The 19421-nt window shown below is 49.4% G+C and overlaps 1 protein-coding gene across 1 annotated transcript; it reads left to right on the top strand.

The window, feature by feature from the left end:
• The first annotated feature begins 726 nt into the window (after positions 1 to 726).
• Positions 727 to 8684, top strand: NME6 (NME/NM23 nucleoside diphosphate kinase 6). The gene is made up of 5 exons (XM_056846668.1): positions 727 to 819; positions 2051 to 2153; positions 3149 to 3188; positions 3951 to 4111; positions 8518 to 8684. The coding sequence occupies exons 1-5, from the start codon at positions 727 to 729 to the stop codon at positions 8682 to 8684; spliced, it is 564 nt and encodes a 187-aa protein (XP_056702646.1).
• Positions 8685 to 19421: the final 10737 nt, after the last annotated feature.

Below are 19421 nucleotides of genomic sequence, written 5' to 3'. Positions count from 1 at the left end.
ATCTTAACTGCTACCCCGCCTGCTGTACCTGTGGTCCTCATCCCCCTCCCCCGTGAACTGAGAATAATAAAAGGCATCCCTATGTTTATTTTGTGTGTGTTCTTTATAGCCCACTGTTCTCAAGGTGGATTACACTGTAAATCAATGCAAGCAAAGGATGTGATGTCTTATAAGCAATGTAATAGGTCAAGGATTCCAGAATGAGACCGTTGGAATCAATGGGTTTAGGCTGGAATAACTCTGCAGAGGATAGATCACGATGGGTAGCCGTGTTTGTCTGTCTGTAGCAGCAGAGAAGAGCCAGAGTCCAGGAGCACCTTAAAGACTAACAAAATGTCTGGCAGGGGATGAGCTTTCATGAGCCGCAGCTCACTTCTTCAGTATTGTTAGTCTTTAAGGTGCTACTGGACTCTTGCTCTTTTCTTCTGCAGAGGCTAGCATTGATAGTGGCGTGTCATCTCTCCGTTCTAAAAGCAAACCTGATGAGAAAGCCCTTTGTGAGTTGGTGCTGCCGTTGATATGCTTCGTGCTGGCATTGCGGTGGCTGAGGCAGGGGGTCTTGCTTCCTTCCCCTCTTGTCTACCCCCCCCCCAGTTGGTCCTGCGGCACTTTCCCTCCAGCCCAGATTGACCCATCCGATGCTTCTTACAGGCTGATGCTTTTGGAACAGGCAGCTACAGGAGGCCCCGTCGCAGCCGCCCAGAGCAGAGGGAGCTGGCGAGCAAGATGCGGGCCATGTTGCGTGCCCCACAGCGGGTGCTGCAGCTCACCTTGGCCATTGTCAAGCCTGACGCTGTGGCTCATCCCCTTGTCCTGGACGTAAGTAGCTGAAAGGCTCCCCCTGAACTGTCCTGTTCTTTTCCTTACCCCTTTTTGTGCTAAAATGCATGTCCTTCTTTGTGAACTGCACCACGAGGGGCCAAAGCCACTTCAGTTGATATTTGTTGATGGTTGATATCAGCAAGGTGGCCAACCCCCACTTGGGAAATTCCCGGAGATTTGGGAGTAGAACCTGATGAAGGCAGTGTTTGGAGAGGAAAAGGACCTCAGCATGGTGTAATGCCATAAAGTCCACCCTCCAAAGTAGCCGTTTTCTCCAGGGTCTGCCGTTGAACAACTAAATTCAATAATAATAAGGAGAAGGGCTGGTTTTTATATCCTGATTTTCTCTTCAGAAAGGAGTCTCAAAGTGGCTTACAATTGCTTTCCCTTCCTCTCCCCACAACAGACACCTTGTAGTAGGTGGGGCTGAGAGAGTTCAGAGAGAACTGTGACTAGTCCAAGGTCACCCAGCAGGCTTCATGGGGAGGAGTGGTGAAACAAAGCCAGTTCTCCATATCAGAGTCCTCCACTCATTTGGAGCGGTGGACTTTGATCTGGAGAACCAGGTTTGATTCCGCACTCCTGCACATGAGTGGCGGAGGCTAATCTGGTGAACTGGATTTGTTTTCCCCACTCCTACACATGAAGCCAGCTGAGTGACCTTGGGCTAGTCACACTCTCTCAGCTCCATCTACCTCACAGGGTGTCTGTTGTGGGGAGGGGAAGGGAAGGTGATTGTAAGTTGGTTTCATTCTTCCTTAAATGGTAGAGAAAGTTGGCATATAAAAACCAACTCTTCTTCTTCATGTGGAGGCGTGGGGAATCAAACCTCGTTCTCCAGATTAGAGACCACCGCTGTTTACCACTACACTACACTGGCTCTCCATAGAGACCAACTAGATTTTTGGGGTATAAGCTTATGAGACTCAGAGCTCCCTTATCGGGTATCTGATGAAGGGAGCTGTGGTCTCTAAGGTGCTACTGGACTTGAATCTAGATTTTCTCCAGGGGGACTTATTTCTGTAGCCTGGAGATCAGTCGTAATGCCGGGAGATCTCGCAGTCCCACCTGCAGGTTGGCAGCCGTATTGGCGTTCATGTCCCTACAGTGAGACATGTGTGCAGTTAGGAGTGGCAGGCTCAGGTGTGACCCTGGTGACTGTGACGTCTTCCCCCTTGCTTGTACTTCTGGCTTGAAGGGTTTATGCCTTTTCTTCCTGTCTTTGTAGGCGGTGCATGAGACCATCCTGAGCAACAGATTCTTGATTGTCCGGAGCAGGGATCTGGTGTGGAACAGGCAGGACAGCCAGCAGTTCTACCAGGAGCACGCAGGTCAGCCCCACAGCCCTCCCCCACCCTCCTGTTTCTCCAAATGTCAGTGAATTCCACGTAAAGTTTGAGCAAGGGACGCAGCTGAGGTCGGCAGACAGTTGCAATGGCCAGCTTTGATTTTTAGGGATCCAGAAAGTGGTTTTTATTTTTCCGATCCCTGAAGTTCGGTTGCATCTTTATTTTGCGATTTATTTAGTGCCATTTTTAAGCCCTCCCTTTCTTCCACCAGGGAGGTCAGGGCAGCCTGCATCATTCTCTCCTCCATTTTATCCTCACAACAACCTTGTGAGTGGGTTAGGCTGAGAGAGAGTGTGGTGCCCCAGTAGAAAAGAGCAAGAGTCCAGTAGCACCTTAAAGATGAACAACATTTCTGGCAGGTTAGGAGCTTCTGAGCTGTGGCTCATGCAAGCTCCTACCCTGCCAGAAATTTTGTTTGTCTTTAAGGTGCTACTGGACTCTTGCTCTTTTCTACTGCTAGTGACAGACTAACACGGCTACCCATCATGATCTGTGGTCCCCCAGTTAAGTTTCATGGCCAGCGGAGACTTGTTACTGGGTTTCCTTGGTGCTCTAGCCAGTGCTCTAGCCGCTATGCCACTTTTGCTAACCCATGTGCCTAACAGCATCACAGAGAATCCCAGATTCCTCCTTGTGTATCTGTTTGCAAAGCTGTAAACCTGACTCCTTGTCACACATAACGACACTCATGTGCTCAACCAGGACCAATTCGAGTTTCTTCATGGAAATACTGCATCCATGTATCTTGCCTGAAATGCTCTCCATCCGTGCTGCGTGCATGGTGCCCCTGCTTTGGCCTGGCCCTAATCCTCTGCCTAATATAATATAACTCCTGGAGTGGGTGGGAGGATACATGTTGTGAGAGGTACTGTGCACCCAGAAGAGAATTCATGGCCATTACGGTGGGGAGCCAAACATGGGGGGGGGGGGGCGTAAGCTGCATGGGGTTGACTCACTTGATCTGCTCCTTGTTCCAGGGCGCTTTTTCTACCAGAGGCTGGTGGAGTTCATGGCCAGGTATGTCCGAGAATTCTCCATGGAGAGGGACAATAATATATTCAAATACCAGCCACATCATATTCACTGCTTTAGCGTATTGGTTAGCAGAATGAGTTATAAGCCATGAAGCGCTTGATTCACATCTCACCTGAGACTGTTAAGCAAGATGCTGTCTCAGCCTTAGCCTCAGATGTAGAACGAGGGAGAAATAACACTGGCTTAACTTTCAAGGTTGCTTTATTTACGTATTTATTTTTATTTGTATCCTATCTTTCTCCCCAGTGCGGACCCAAAGCAGCTTACCTTGTTCTCTCCTTCATTTTATCCTCACAAGAACCCTGTGAGGTGGGCTAGGCTGAGAGTGTAACTGGCCCAAGTCACCCAGCAGGCTTCCTTGGCAGAGTGGGGATTCGAACCTGGGATTCCAAGTTCCTAGTCCAGCACTCTGACCACTACACCACACCGGCTGTCTAGTGTTTGTGTAAGGGTTACTCTGATGAGATAGATATAAATTGCTTTGAGAACTGTGGGATAGATTATTGTTGTGAATTAAGAGACATCTTGTGCAGGCAGGTGGATAAACAGTACATGGGGGAATGCACATTTACCAAGTAATACTGAAAACTACCTTAGATTTTTATCCCTAGGGAAATATTGTAGGAAATTATCTAAGGCATCAGCAAAAAATGTAGCCACGTAAGTAGTTGTTTCTGGTCTCCACTGATGAGCAAGATGGTCAGTAGGGGAGCATTTGCTCACCTTTCCTCCTCTTCCTTCCAGCGGCCCGATGCGGGCCTACATCCTGGCCCACGAGGAAGCCATCCCGTTCTGGAGGTCTCTGATGGGCCCTACCAAAGTGTTTCGTGCCCAGCACACGGACCCGGACACGATCCGTGGGGCCTTCGGTCTCACGGACACTCGGAATTCGGTGCATGGCTCAGGTAAGTCTGGAAGAGGCAGCCCCAAGCCGAGAAAAACAGACTTTTGTTTTGTAAATTCACCTTTTTTTGAAAAAAGTTCTCAAATTGACTTGCGACTGTCTGCGTCCTACTAAGCACACTCCCTGCAGCAAAGAGGTAGCCAGCTGGGCTAACAAGCAGCTCAGGTCGAGAGAAGACAGTGGTTCCAAGAAGTTCTGTCCTGTAGAATCCAGGCTGAGAAAAGCAGGAATCCAGTTTCTGTGTTCTGTGACAGGTTTTGCTGTCTGGATTTTGAAACTGTCATGCAGGGATCCCCAGCGTGGCATCTGTGAGTTTCATGGCACCCACCTACACCTTTTCTGCCCCCCCCCAAGTGTTTTTAGATAGTGGGCAGGGCCAGGTGGAGCTTTTGCCCTTCCCGGCTTCTGAATGGCCATTGGAGATTGGATTGGCTGGGCAGGCTTTTTAAAACGTTGCTTTGGCATCAGCTGCCACCACAGCACAAGGATGAAGAAGAAGAGTTGGTTTTTATATGCCGACTTTCTCTCTCACTTAAGGAAGAGTCAAACCGCCTCACAATCACCTTCCCTTCCCCTTCCCACAACAGACACCCTGTGAGGTAGGTGGGGCTGAGAGAGCTGGGTCCAGCCCAAGGTCACCCAGCTGGCTTCACATGTAGGAGTGGGGAAACTAACCCGGTTCACCAGATTAGAGTCCGCTGCTCATTAAAACAATTTTAAGAGTTTAAAAACATACAAAACAATTAAAATACATACAAAACATAAAATGGGAGTGTTAAATGTAAGTGCGGAGAAACTGCAGAGTCGAAGCCCTGTGACTCCGACTTATTTGGCAACTTAAACAAATGCCCACCCTGCAAGGCAGAACTCCTGCACCATGGGTTTAGCAAAATGAAGGGGAACTGTTGGTAGGTGGACCCCTTTGGTCTAAGTCTAAGGCACTAGAAAACAAAGCTTGAAGCCTCACAAAGCCAAAGAAACCACAAAAGCAAAAGTTTAAGGGAATCTATTGAAAAGGTTTGTACTGGTTACAAACAAAGAAAATACATGAGCAAGAAAACAACAAAGCTTAAGGCAATATCTAGCTACACAGTAACATCTCTTTGGTTCAAAGCTTAGGCAGAGTCAGAATACAAAGCAGTTTACCAGTTCCAAAAGGTTTCGCAGCATTTCGCCCTAAAGAACAATCAAGACATCAGAACGGTGATTGGCCTCCAAGCCAGCTGGCTTGTCAAGACTCCATAGCTTGCTAGGATCAGAATTGCTATCTTTATCCCTGAAACCAAGAATGGGGAGAGTTCAGGAACCCAATCTGATTCCAAGAATAAACATTAAGGAGATAACGTACATGATTCTGATCATCTGACTAAAAGGTTGCTTTAAAAGTCTTAGGGCTGTTTAGCTTGGGAAGAAGGCAGTTAAGGGGAGACATGGTGGAGGTCTGTAAAATTATGCACAGTATGGAGAGAGTGGACAGGGAGATGCTTTTCTCCCTCTCCATGATACCAGAACGCGGGGTCATCTGCTGAAGCTGGAGGATGAGAGATTCAAAACAGATAAAATGAAGTATTTCTTCATACCATGCATAGTTAAATTGTGGAACTCTCTGCCCCAGGATGTGGTGATGGCTGCCAACTTGGACGGCTTTAAGAGCGGAGTGGGCATGTTCATGGAGGAGAGGACTATCTATGGCTACTAGTAAAAATGGATACTAGTTTTGATGCATCCCTATTCTCTCCAGGATCAGAGGAGCACGCCTATGATATGAGGTGCTGTGAAGCCAGGCAAGATAACGCTGCTGCAGTCATCTTGTGTGTGGGCTTCCTCGAGGCACCTGGTTGGCCCCTGTGTGAACAGACTGCTGGACTTGATGGATCTTGGTCTGATCCAGCAGGGCTTTCCTTATGTTCTTGTGGGTTGGTGTGAAATATGGCTGCAGTCCACAAGTCACGCCCAATCCACCAGGTGACAAGATAAGGCACTTAATGGGTGTGGTATGCACTTAGCAACAGGATGACCTTGTGAATCTAGGGAAAGAAGCCGTAAACTCAGAGACAGATGTCTCATCTCTTAGAGCTGCAACTCTTCTCAAGCTTGTAAATCAGAGCTTTGCAATTAGTAGGCCAAGAGCCTGAACCAGAGAAATAAGAAACACAGGTGATTATTGGGACCCAGTTCCTTGTCAGGCCCGCGGGCTGGCTCCAGCTCCTTGAGATCTCTTACCTGGCCTGCGAGCCAGCCCAGGCAGCCTCCCCCTCCGCATCCCAATCTGGACGTGCAAGCCCACAGCGGGCACACCGCCCAGGGTCACCACCTCTGTTCCCGAGGTGTAAATGATCAAAGATTGTTAATTTTTAAAAAATACTGTAAGAGTGTTATTGTTTTAATTATTTTTGTATTAAGTAAAAAATAATATCATTAATTGGCTTTGCCTGTGTCTTCTATAAAGTTTCTGTCTCTGGTGCGTTGCATTAAATGTTATGGTACACATTATCAAAAGAGTTTCCATCTAGACATTAGGAAGAATTTTCTAACAGTTCGACTGGTTCCTCAGTGGAACAGGCTTCCTCGGGAGGTGGTAAGCTCTCCTTCCCTGGAGGTTTTTAAGCAGAGGCTAGATGGCCATCTGTCAGCAATGCCGATTCTGTGACCTTAGGCAGTTCATGAGAGGGAGGGCATCTTTGCCATCTTCTGGGCATGGAGTAGGGGTAACGGGTGTGTGTGTGGAGGGGGAGGTAGTTGTGAAATTCCTGCATTGTGCAGGGGGTTGGACTAGATGACCCTGGTGGTCCCTTCCAACTCTATGATTCTATGGCCTGTCCTGACCAAATGACATTTGTGTCATATCTGGCCCTTGCAACAAATGAGATTGACACCCCTGTCATAAAACATTGGTTAGGAAGGTGGGATCACTAAGGGAATGCCAAACAAAACAAAAAAGTCGGACCAGAACCAACGGGTTGAAATTAAATAAAAAGTGTTTCCATCTAAACATTAGGAAGAACTTTCTAACAGCAGTTCCTCAGTGGAACAGGCTTTCTCGGGAGGTGGTGAGCTCTCCTTCCCTGGAGGTTTTAAAGCAGAGGCTAGATGGCCATCTGTCAGCAATGCTGATTCTGTGACCTTAGGCAGTTCATGAGAGGGAGAGCATCTTGGCCATCTTCTGGGCATGTAGTGGGAATCACGGGATGTGAGGGGAGGGTAGTTGTGAATTTCCTGCATTGTGCTGGGGGTTGGACTAGATGACCCTGGTAGTCCCTTCCAACTCTATGATTCTAAGTCTTCAACCACTGGCGGAAGATGGCAACAGAAGAAGACAGACACATTTCCCTGGGGAGAGAGCTCCAGAGCTTTGGTGCTGTATGTATGCTGAACACCTGAAAGCAGGCTGATGGGAGGGGCTACCTTTTTGTGAGGCAGACAGTCAATCCTTCGAGCCCAAGGCTGCCTGTGTGACAGGTAGCAGCTCTCCACGCTCTCCGGCAGAGAAGCCCTTTCTCAGCCGGCTACTGCCGTTCAGAGAGTGAAACTCAGACATGGCTGCACGCGAAGGCCAAATGACTTTCACCTGCCCTGGCTTCTTTTGCCTCCTTTACTCTTGCAAGATGGAGGCATTTTAGTTAACTGCGAATGTTCTTGGAGGGGCCTGAGGCGTGAGAGGGAAAAAGGATGAAAGAACGCTTGGGTGAATCTAGGGAAGAAGAGCAACTGAGCAAGGCACTGAAGTCCCCTGTTCTTCCTCCCTCCCAGGAGCCCAGCTCCACCCCACTCGGTCCTCCGCAATTGCCCCAGATACTAACCAGGCCTCTTCAAGCTTCATAAAGCCTGAGACCTGTTTTGTTTCTTGTTCAGAACCAACAGAAGTTAGGATTCTCTGAATGCTGTATTGCATGCATGAGAGCCAGTGTGGCGTAGTAGTTAGGAGTGGTGGACTCTAATCTGGAGAACCAGGTTCGATTCTCCACTCCTCCACATGAGTGGTGGACTCTAATCTGGAGAACCGGGTTCCATTCCCCATTTCTACAGGTAAAGTCAGCTGGGTGACCTTGGGCTAGTCACAGTTCTCTCTGAACTCTCTCAGCCCCACCTGCTTCACAAGGTGTCTGTTGTGGGGAAGGGAAGGTGATTGTAAGTCAGGTAAGAGACTCCTTAAAGGTAGAGAAAAGCGGGGTATAAAAACCAATTCTTCTACCAAATTCTTCATCTGTTTAATGGAAAGCACGCAGCCTGCCTAGAAGAGGACTGAACTGTAATTTTAGTTATCTTGTGACATGTGGCAATTGCTAAACGTGGCCCTGTGAGCTGTGTGTGTGTGCATGTGTTGTTCTTCCTCATATCCCCAAGCCCAAGGTCACTGTGCTTGCCTTGTATCCGCAGATATTTTTTTCCTCTCTTTTGCTTGCTCAGATTCAGCAGCGTCGGCCAGGAGGGAGATTGCCGTCTTCTTCCCGGATTTCTGTGAGCAGCACTGGTACCAGCACGAGGAACCACAACTGCGCGGTGGGCTGGTTTGCTACGATGCCGCGGCGGCTATTCACCGCGTGCCCGGAGACGGATGGACAGAGAGGGGTTAAAGGCATTGGGGCAGGGGGCTTATGCACGTGGGGCCAGGATCCTCTTCATTCCTGCAAATGAGCACCCGCAAGAAATGTGCTCCTGCAGATTCAGGTCATCTTCCAGGCGCAGCAGGCTGCCGCCGCAGTCGGTTTATTGCCACTGCAGGTTGGGTCGAAACATGCATATTTTGGGGTATGCAAGAAGGACAGAGTCCTGATCCAGCTCATGATGCCCGTTCCACATGTCTGATTGTGCTAGATAAGGATGCACTTCTTCTGTAGACAGTCTTTACGGCGACCCCAGCCATCCCAGCTGTGTTTCCACAGTGTGTGTGTGGGGGGGAGAACAGTTGCACGGTCAGAATTTAATTTTAGAAAGGTGAGGTAATGGCGGAATGTCATCTGCAAGCTTGTGAAAAACTTTGATCAGAGCGTCCCTCTGCCATTTATTCAGCCTTTCCTCGTGAGATTGGTTGGGTAGAGACCAGAATCTTTTTTTCAGCATCATTCCATCATGCATGGATTGTTGTACCCGAACTGACTGCAGGCTCCTCCTCGGGAATCCCATATGGGGGAGAAGCAGGTGAATCTCCTACTGATGCCGAACAGAGCCTTGCAAGGGCTCTCTGGGTCTTTGAAGCAGTGTGTGTGATCGTGCAAACTAAAATGGGCCTGGCCTTTGATGACTGATATCCGCTGCATGAGATCCTCTAATTTCTCTAACGAATATTTTGACCTGCAAAGGGTGGTGACTGGTGGAACCACTGACGAGTCAAGAGGTGTCTCCCCTCCTGCCCGTGGTGTGGCCTGAAGCAGGGAAAGGGAAAGAGGGGAGCGTTGTCACTAAGAGAGGAAGAAGAGAGCTTTGGCTCTTGAAAACTCAGACCCCCAAAAGCATGTTGGTCTTTAAGGTGCTTCTGGACCTGAACCAAGTCTTTCAACGAGCCCCTTTCTCTTGCATCATGGCCAGTGTAGGTACCTTGGAAGGAAGGTAAGAGCCGGAGATGGATTTCAGAACTTGGGAACAGTTCTGCTGTGGCAGACATAGATCCACGGTAGGGTAGGGGATAGAGTGGTGGACCAGGGCCTTGGGCAACCCAGCTTCGAATCCCTAATTTTACCATGGAAGCTCACTGGGTGACCTTGGGCTCATCACCAACAGCCTGGCCTACCTCACAGGATTGTTGTGAAAGAAGGGAGGAGGGCAGAATGATGTTCCAAGCCTCATCCCAACTGAGGAGAAAAGCAGGATGCATGTAAAGAAATGCAAATGTATCAACCCTTTGCAAAATGTGCGTTTCCAAGGGCAGTTCATAGGATCAGAGTTGGGCCATACAGGCCATCTAGTCCAACCCTCTGCTCAATGCATGATCAGGCTAGAGCATCCCTGACAAGTCCAGCCGCTGCTTGAAGGCTGCCAGAGAGGGGGAGCTCACCACCTCCCTAGGAAGCCGATTCCACTGCTGAACTACTCTTACTGTAAACATGTTTTTGCTAATGTTCAGCTGGTACTTTTCTAGCCGTAATTTCCACCCATTATTGCGAGTCCTATCCTCTGCTGCCAACAGGAACAGCTCCCTGCCCTCCTCTGAGTGACAGCCCTTCAAATACTTAAAGAGAGCAACCCTGTCCCCCCTCAACCTCCTCCAGACCAAACATTCCCAACTCCCTCAGCCTTTCCTTGTAGGGCTCGGTCTCCAGGGCCCCTGATCATCCTTCTCACTCTCCTCTGCACTCGCTCAATTCTGTCCACATCCTTTTTGAAGTGGGGCCTCCAGAACAGCACATAGTACTCCAGGTGTGGCCTGACCAATGCGGTCTACAGCAGGACTATGACATCTTGCAATTCGGATGCTATGCCTCTGTTGATGCACTCCAAGACTGCATTAGCCTTTTTTTGCTTCTGCATCACACTGGCTGCTCATGTTTAACTTACGTTCCACTCGTACCCCAAGATCCTGTTCACCCACACTGCTACCCAGAAGTGTATCCCCCACCCAGTATGCATGTCCCTCATTTTTGTTACCCAAATGTTGGTTGGGTGCTGCTCTTGGAGTTGTTATGGACGATGGGTTTCTGGCACCATAGATGAAGAGATTTTCCTACCTGGTTGCACAGGACTGAGCCACCTTCCCTTGAAGCAGCTCTTGTGCCTCAAGGCCCGTGTGCTTTCCGACTGCTCGGGCTGTGATCAGCATGGTCCTTGGGAGAGCACAGCTGCAGCCAGTGGGCCTATTACAGCAGGGGCAGGGAGGGCTGCCTGAAGTATGGCTGTGCCAACGGCAGTGGCTGAGCTCCCCTCCTTCCTTCCAGTACCAGGCTGAGGGACTGATGGGTGAGAAATACCGTCCTGCAGCCAGGTTTTGCTTGAGATTCTGGCTGTGCTTGCTGGGTGATGTGGACCCTGAGGAAGCCCCTCTTTCCAGACACAGCGTGCCTTGCCTGCTGTCACACCCTGGAGTGTTCATCGCAAAGCCTTCAACTAGCGGGTGGGACAGGAGCATGCTTCCCCCCACAGCCCAGCCACCCCACAGAGCAGGAAATAAGTTATGGGTCCCCTTGGAACTGACCATTCACGTTGGATTTCCACTCCACCCCCACTGAATTGTTAGGGATCCTGATCCCAATTTGAAGTCATTGTTTAAAAAGTGTTGGGGAATGGTTTGTGAGCCGGTGCGGTGTAGTCGTTAAGATTCCCCACTCCTCCCCATGAGCAGCGGACTCTAATCTGGAGAACCGGGTTCAATTCCCCACTCCTCCACATGAGCAGCAGACTCTAACCTGAAGAACTGGGTTGGCTTCCCCACTCCTCCACATGAAGCCAGCTGGGTGACCTTGGGCCAGTCACAGTTCTCTCAGAACTCTCTCAGGGTGTCTGTTGTGGGTGGGGGGGAGGCAGTTTGTAAGCCAGTTTGACTCTGCCTTAACTGGTAGAGAAATGCAGGGTATAAAAGCCAACTCTTCTTCTTATGGAAAAAAGCATATTAGTTTATGGCCCCGGAGGTAGCAAGGATGACTCCCTCACCCTCGTTTTCCCTTGAACTTTGCGCTTGCCACAGAGGGGCAGCCGAGTTGGTCTGTGGCAGTGACAAGAAGATTGGCGGCACATCTGAAAGATTATGCGCGGTAGTCTTTGAGGTGCCAGAGGGCTCTTTTGTTGTGAGCTTCCGCTTCGGGGTGGTTTCTGTCTCCCAGCTGTCCGGCATAACTCTGCTCTTGATAACCCGTGCCAGCCGTGTGTGGGAGCCACAGATAAGGACTCTGGCCTTATTGACAGCAGAGCAAACAACTCCCCTCTCTGAGACAGATGGCAATTGGAGGGGGGGGGGTTCTTTCTCCTCTTGGTGGGCCCCAACCACATGGCAGTGACAGTAGCCATGGACTGGGCCAGTTCTCGGACCAAGCCTCCCTTCATGTTGATGTGATGCTCTCCGCCATTGGTGGCATGGCAGGTGACTGGCACCCCTCCTGGACCTGCTCTGCCATTGGCCGAATCCAAGCCAGGCCACCTGTGACATTGCTGGCACCCAGCGGGCAGTGGTGTGGGCCCAGGAGGCAGGGTTGTCAGCAACCTTGAGAAAAACAATGACTCACCCCTTTAACAGAGGCTTAATATGTGGAACCCTGACCTGGATGGCCCAGCTAGCCCAATCTCGTCAGATCTTGGAAGCTAAGCAGGGCTGGCACCGGTTAGTATTTGGACAGGAGACCACCAAGGAAGTCCAAGGTTGCTACGCAGAGGCAGGCAATGGCAAACCAGCTCTGTTAGCCTCTTCCCCTGAGCTGGATGGCCCAGGTTAGCCTGATCTTGTCAGAACACAGCTACTAAGCAGGGTTGGCCCTGGTTGGTATTTGGATGGGGGGCCACCAAGGAAGTCCAGGGTTGCTCGCAGAGGCAAGCAATGGCAAACCACCCCTGTTCATCTCTTCCCCTGGATGGCCCAGGGTAGTCCGATCTAATCAGATCTTGAAAGCTAAGCAGGGTTGGCCCTGGTTAGAACTTGAATGGGAGACTACCAAGGAAGTCCAGGGTTGCTATGCAGAGGCAGGCAATGGCAAGCCACCCTTGTTCATCTCTTCCCCTGACCTGGATGGCTCAGGGTAGCCCGATCTCATCAGATCTCGGGAGCTAGGCAGGGTCAGCCAAGGAAGTCCTGGGTCCCTACGCAGAGGCAGGCCATGGCAAACCACCTCTGAATGTCTCTTGCCTTGGAAACCCCATGAGGGATCACCATCAATCGTCTGTGGTCTGACTTCACTTTCCAACACTAAGAAGGGCGTTCCACAGGGGCTCTCATTGGAGGATGGTGGCTGCACCTGCTGCATCACATGCTGGTGTGGAAATGAAAATGGGCACGAACTTGGACTGGGGTCATAACAAGCCCATTGGCAGAGCACACTAGGATCCATCTAATCAAGGCCAGCACAACATCCAACCAACTTGGCTGAAGGAAACACCCCGGCCATGTATGGCAGGGCCTCAGGAATAAGTCTCCTGATTTTTACTCCCTGGTAATGCAAACATGGAGGGTCCCAGGAGCCTGGCAGGCCGCAGTACGGGGAGGAGGTGGGTTCTGCCTGGTTGAGGGCCGGGCAGGTCTGTCCCAATCTGGTTGGAGCTAGAGTCTAGATCTTTTGGGAATCTCTGGTGCATGGTCTGTGGCTCAGTGGTAGAACCTCTGCTTGGCATGCAGAAGGTCCCAGGTTCGATCCCTAGCATCTCCAGTTAAAAGGACCAGATAGCAAGTAGTGTTTCCAGGTTCCTCTTGGCCAGCAACGGGAGGTTTTTGGAGTGGAGCCTGAGGAGGGTGGGGTTTGGGGAGGGAAAGGATTTCAATGCCATAGAGTCCAATTGCCAAAGTGGCCATTTTCTCCAGAGGAACTGATCTCTATTGGCGGAAGATCAGTTGTAATAGTAGGAGATCTCCAGCTAGTATCTGGAGGTTGGCAACCCTAATTGCGAGTGATGTCAGTGACCTCTACCTGAGTCCTGGGGGACTGCTGCCAGTCTGAGTAGACAATGTTGACCTTGATGGAACAATAGCCTGACCAATAGTAAAAATCCAGAGACTTCTTCTTGAGGCCCTCCTATCCACAGCTGGTGGGCTTCATTCAGCTTAGTGGGGTTTCAGTGACAGCAGGGAGGAAGCCATCCACTCATGACATTTGCCCAGTTTGCTCCTGCGCTGGAGAGCTTAGAAACCAGTGCCCACAGAAGGAGATACCTGATTTCCTGGCGGATGCTATCTGTCCCACGTTCCTCTTGGGCCTGGTATGTGTGCGTGTTAAGTGCCGTCTCTTCCGACTCATGGTGACCCTATGAATCAGTGTCCTTCAAAATGTCCTGTATTTGACAGCCTTGCTCAGCTCTTGCAAACAGGGCCGTGGCTTCCTTGATGGAGTCCATCCATCTCTTGTTGGGTCTTCCTCTTTTCCTGCTGCCCTCAACTCCTAGCATGACTGTCTTTTCCAGTGACTCTTCTCATAATGTGACCAAAATACGACAGCCTCAGTTTAGTCATTTTAGCTTCTAGGGTCAGTTCAGGCTTGACTTGATCTATTACCTACTGATTTGTTTTTTTGGCAGTCCACGGAATCCGTAACCCTCTCCTCCAGCACCACATTTCAAAGGAATCTACTTTCTTCCTGTCAGCTTTCTTCAATGTCCAGCTAGAAACTAATGTCTAGACAGAAACTTTTGATTTAATTTCAACCTCTTGGTTCTGGTCTGACCTTCTGGGGCAACAGAAAACAACTCAGCACCCTCCTCTCTATGCAGCCCTTCAAGTACTTGAAGATGGTTATCACATCCCCTCTCAGTCTTCTCTTCAGGCTAAACATACCCAGCTCCTTCAACCTTTCCTCATAGGACTTGGTCCTTAGCCCTTGAGGTTCCTTGGGGCCTCTGAGGTTTCCTAGGTTTAGCCAGGCAGTCGACCTGCCACATATTTATTTATTTAAAACATTTGTTATCTGCCTTTCTCCAGGCAGCTTATCATATATAAAAAGATTATTAAAAAAAACAATATAAATAAAGCAACAATGATAAAAACACATGAAAAGTCACAATTTAAAATCTCCAATAAATAAAAATGAAATCACTCAAATGCAGTCCATGATTGCCAAGAAACAATAGTGGAATCCAAGTGCCAACTGTATAAGCTAGTACATATATAGTGAGCACATTGGGTATCCTGTCCCCCCGACAGCTGCTTCGAGGCTGGAGGACACTCCATCAGCCTGACACAGCTTGGCTGAGAAGAGTCCAGCCCTGCAGGGAGGACTTTCTGGTAGGCCACCTTCCCAGAGCCTTTTGTGAAGGAGAGGTGCGTGCCCAATAAGAACATCAACAAGTCACAGGGAAGGATTCAGGGCACGTAAGAAACTGTGGCCTTGGCCACCAAAGGGCCACCCCTGGCAAAGTGGTGCATGCCCTGGGAACATCTAGGTTTGATTACAGTGATGGGCTCTACATGGGGCTGCCCTTGAAGACTATCTGGAAGGTACTGTTGGTGCAGAATGCTGCAGCCAGAGTGCTGACTGGAGTGCATCATAGGGACTGTATCACTCCTGTCTTGTTCTATCTTCACTGGCTTCCAATTTGCTTCTAGGCTCAATTCAAGGTGCCAGGCTAGAAAGAAATAGGTTAGCATTGCTAAGGACAAAAAGCGGCACCTGGTGATTGATGTGATTCAGTAGTATCCTGGAAAGCCCAGATGGTGGCTGTGGGAGGGACCCCGTTTCAGTCACCTTTATTGGCACGATGGAACCCCTTATCAGTTTTCCTGGTCCTTTGATTCCTTCCCTCTTGTGGATTCCAGCTGCTGGCCTCAACACTATGTCCGTTCTCCCAGACTTATCTTGTTTGCTCTGTTCCTATGGGAGAACGCCACTGAGTATAAAGACCTTCTCACTCCTGTGAGTATAAAGACCCCCAATGAACTGCACAGAAGTGACCCACTTTGAAGCCTGGTGTCATTCTGAGGTGAGAACATTTCTTTCATCCTCCTCTTTCTTTTCATTGGGTTTTAGTTTCAGAGGGTGGCCATGTTGGTATGGGTCCAGCTAGGCTCCAGTCCCATCACGCCTTAGAGACCCACAAGATTTCTGGGGTATGAGCTTTCGAGAGTCAACGCTCCCATCTTCAGATATGACGGAGGGAGAATCCTAGAATCATAGAGTTGGAAGGTACCACCAGGGTCATCTAGTCCAACCCCCTGCACAATGCAGGATATTCACAACTACATCCCCCAACACCCCCAGTGACCCCTACCCCATGCCCAGAAGATGGCCAAGGTGCCCTCCCTCTCATGAACTTCCTAAGGTCATAGAATCAGCATTGCTGACAGACAGACATCAAGCCTCTGCTTAAAAACCTCCGGGGAAGGAGAGCTCACCACCTCCCGAGGAAGCCTGTTCCACTGGGGAACCGCTCTAACTGTTAGAAAATTCTTCCCAATGTCTAGACGGGAACTCTTTTGATTTAATTTCAACCCGTTGTTTCTGGTCAGTCCTTCTGGGGCAACAGAAAACAACTCCGCACCCTCCTCTCTATGACAGCCCTTCAAGTACTTGAAGATGGTTCTCATATCCCCTCTCAGCCTTCTCCTCTCCAGGCTAAACATACCCAGCTCCTTCAACCTTTCCTCACAGGACGTGGTCTCCAGACCCCCTCACCATCTTTGTTGCCCTCCTCTGGACACGTTCCAGCTTGTCTACATCTTTCTGAAATTGTGGTGCATAAAACTGAACACAATACTCTAGGTGAGGTCTAACGTCCTTCGCTGTATCTTACCGCAGTATTCCCATAATAACTATAGAAAAAAGCCATTTACTGTTACTTGAAAATGGGATGTTTAGTACAAGTTTCTAATATAGCGATGCCAACTTTAATAGTCATTGCCTATATTGTCATTTACTTAATTGATTAATGCCTAATATATATAATGTTGCTTGATATGAGCTTATGTATATTTTCTATACTAATTCAACTAGCAGTACTACTTCTAGATTTTAATTATTATGATAATATTAAATATCTCTATCTAATACATGATGGGTCATTCTAAGAACACCTATATTTGCCATACAATGGCTGCCATTTCTGGTTAAAGTCAACGATCGGCTTTCTTTGGACCAAATGTGTTAATCTTGACACTGAAGCATAGTCAGATAGTTTGCTAATCCATTTTAATTTTAATTGCTCAAATGTTTTAATTTTTTTAAAAAATGTTTGTTGCCTTGTGGACCTTGATTGGGTGGAAAGGTGGCATAAAAATGTTTTAAATAAACTGTCTCTCGTGTGCTCCCCAGGAAAGCAAGGCAGAGAACTGCCTACCTTTTATTGTCATTAGCTTGAACTCTTGAGAAGCTATGGGGTGGCACAGAACTCCCAGAGTCCGGAGGCAAAGCATGCCACAGATGGGAAGCGGCAGGAGTCTTCACTAGTCATGCATTCAAACACATCCAGGAATTAGGAATTTACAAATACATTCCTAAACTGGCCCATATACACACAGAGAGACACCAATGCAAAGACAGAGATAGAATTCAACAAGATCTGAACACACTGGCAAAGTGGGCGGATGTGAACAAGATGCAATTCAACAAGGATAAGTGCTGAGTTTTGCATCTGGATAACAGAAATTTGGGACATGCGTACTGGATAGGAGATACATGACTAAGTAGCAGTGTGCATGAACAGGATCTTGGGGAACAGGTGGACTATAAGTTAAATATGAGCAGCCAGTGTGAATAAGCGACAAAAGAAGCTATTGCGATCTTGGGGTGCATCAACAGAGGCATAACATCCAAATCGCAAGATGTCATGGTTCCACTGTATGCTGCATTGGTCAGTATTGTGTGCAGTTCTGGAGGCCTCACTTCAAAAAGGATGTGGACAGAACGGAGCGGGCGCAGAGGAGAGCGACAAGAATGATCAGGGGTCTAGAGACTGAGCCCTGCGAGGAAAGGCTGAGGGCGTTGGGAATGTTTAGACTGGAGAAGAGGAGGTTGAGGAAGGGACAGGATTGCTCTCTTGAAGTATTTGAAGGGCTGTCACTTAGAGGAGGACAGGGAGCTGTTCCTATTGGCAGCAGAGGATAGGACTTGCAATAATGGGTTTAAATTGTGGGCGGAAAGGTAAAAAAAAGGTAAAGGTCATTCCTGACCCATGGGGTGACGTCAGATCCCGACTTTTTCTGGGCAGACTTTGTTTACGGGGTGGTTTGCCAGTGCCTTCCCCAGTCATCTTCCCTTTACCCCCAGCCAGCTGGGTACTCATTTTACCGACCTCGGAAGGATGGAAGGCTGAGTCAGCCTTGAGCCGGCTACCTGAAACCAACTTCCGTTGGGATCGAACTCAGGTCGTGAGCAGAGCTTTGGACTGCAGTACTGCAGCATTACCACTCTGCGCCATGGGGCTCTTGGGCAAAAAGGTACCAGCTGGATATTGGGGAAAAATGTTTTTACAGTAAGAGTTGTTCGATGGTGGAATCGCCTGCCTGGGGAGGTGGTGAGCTCCCCCTCTCTGGCAGAGGCTGGAGAAGCACTTGTCAGGGATGATCTAGGCTGATCCTGCATTGAGCAAGAGGTTGGACTAGTTGGCCTGTCTGGTCCCTTCCAACTCTGTGATTCTATGCAATGCTGAAGAGTGCCCATAAAGCCAGAAGCCGGCACCCAGGGGGCCCAGGGGCAGAGGTGAGTGCCCTGTTCAGCCGTGGAAAGCAGCAGAGACAGCTGAGCCAGGTGGACCCCAAAGACGCTCCTCTTCTTAACACTCCCCCCCCCCCTGTGTCTCCTTAGGGTGCAGTCAAGATGTCCTCCTTTCCCTGCCTTCTCTTTTGCCTTCTCGGCAGTGTCCTTTCCAGCTCCGGGGCCAAAGAAGGTAAGGTGTGGCGGTATCCCCTTTAGCAGAGGGTGGCAGAGGGTGGCCTGACGGCATCGAACACATCTGCACAGATGTCAGGGCCTGAAGTTCGCACTGTGGGCACACGGGGGTGCTACGAACATAACAACTGACCAAGGAAAAAATTGCAGCGCTCTTTGCTTTAGAACATGGGTTCTCAACAAGGGGGGGGATTCCCCCCCAGGTAGGGTTGCCAACCTCCAGGTACTAGCTGGAGAGCTCCTGCTATTACAACAGATATCCAGCCGATAGAGATCAATTCCCCTGGAGAAAACGGCCACTTTGGCAATTAGATTCTATGGTACTGAAGCCCCTCCCCTCCCCAAACCCTCCCCTCCTCAGGCTCCGCCCTAAAAACCTACACCGGTTGCGAAGAGGGACCTGGCAACCCTTCCCCCAGGGGGGAATTTTAGGGTTCTGGGGGGGGGGGGAGAATAGGGACAACTATTCAGCAAAGTGTGATGTCCTGTAGATTATGTACAGTCTGTAAAATTGTAGTTTGTTTTTAATTTAATCTGTGACATTGAATAAAGTTTATGACTATCTTGGGAAGGGGGGAATTATATTCTGAACAATGGTGAAAGGGAGGAATGGAGCAAAAAAGGCTGAGAACCACTGCTTTAGAAAGTCCGCCTTGACAGCCATCTAAGTCCATTAGTCCATTTGCACAACACAAGTGGCCTCATTCATGCCCATTGCACACCCATGGAAACCAGCCTCTGTCCTGAGCAGAGAGTGATTAAACACATCAGGAGTGTGGAGAAGGGTGGGTGGGCTCGGGCCACAATTGTATGGGTGGGACTGAACTGATGTGGGGTTAGGGTGAGGGAGACCAGGCAGGAGGGTGA

This window comes from Euleptes europaea, chromosome 3 (assembly GCF_029931775.1).
Source record: "Euleptes europaea isolate rEulEur1 chromosome 3, rEulEur1.hap1, whole genome shotgun sequence".
Classification (NCBI taxonomy): Eukaryota; Metazoa; Chordata; class Lepidosauria; order Squamata; family Sphaerodactylidae; genus Euleptes; species Euleptes europaea.
Note: the sequence above shows the minus strand (reverse complement) of the source record. Positions and strands in the feature narration are given on the sequence as shown.

Bases quoted from the DNA above. Each gene is read 5' to 3' on its own strand.
- NME6 (XM_056846668.1), top strand. From the start codon at position 727: ATGCGGGCCATGTTGCGTGCCCCACAGCGGGTGCTGCAGCTCACCTTG. The intron at 2,154-3,148 runs GTCAGCCCCACA...TCCTTGTTCCAG, and splicing joins GTTCTACCAGGAGCACGCAG to GGCGCTTTTTCTACCAGAGG. The intron at 4,112-8,517 runs GTAAGTCTGGAA...TTGCTTGCTCAG, and splicing joins GAATTCGGTGCATGGCTCAG to ATTCAGCAGCGTCGGCCAGG.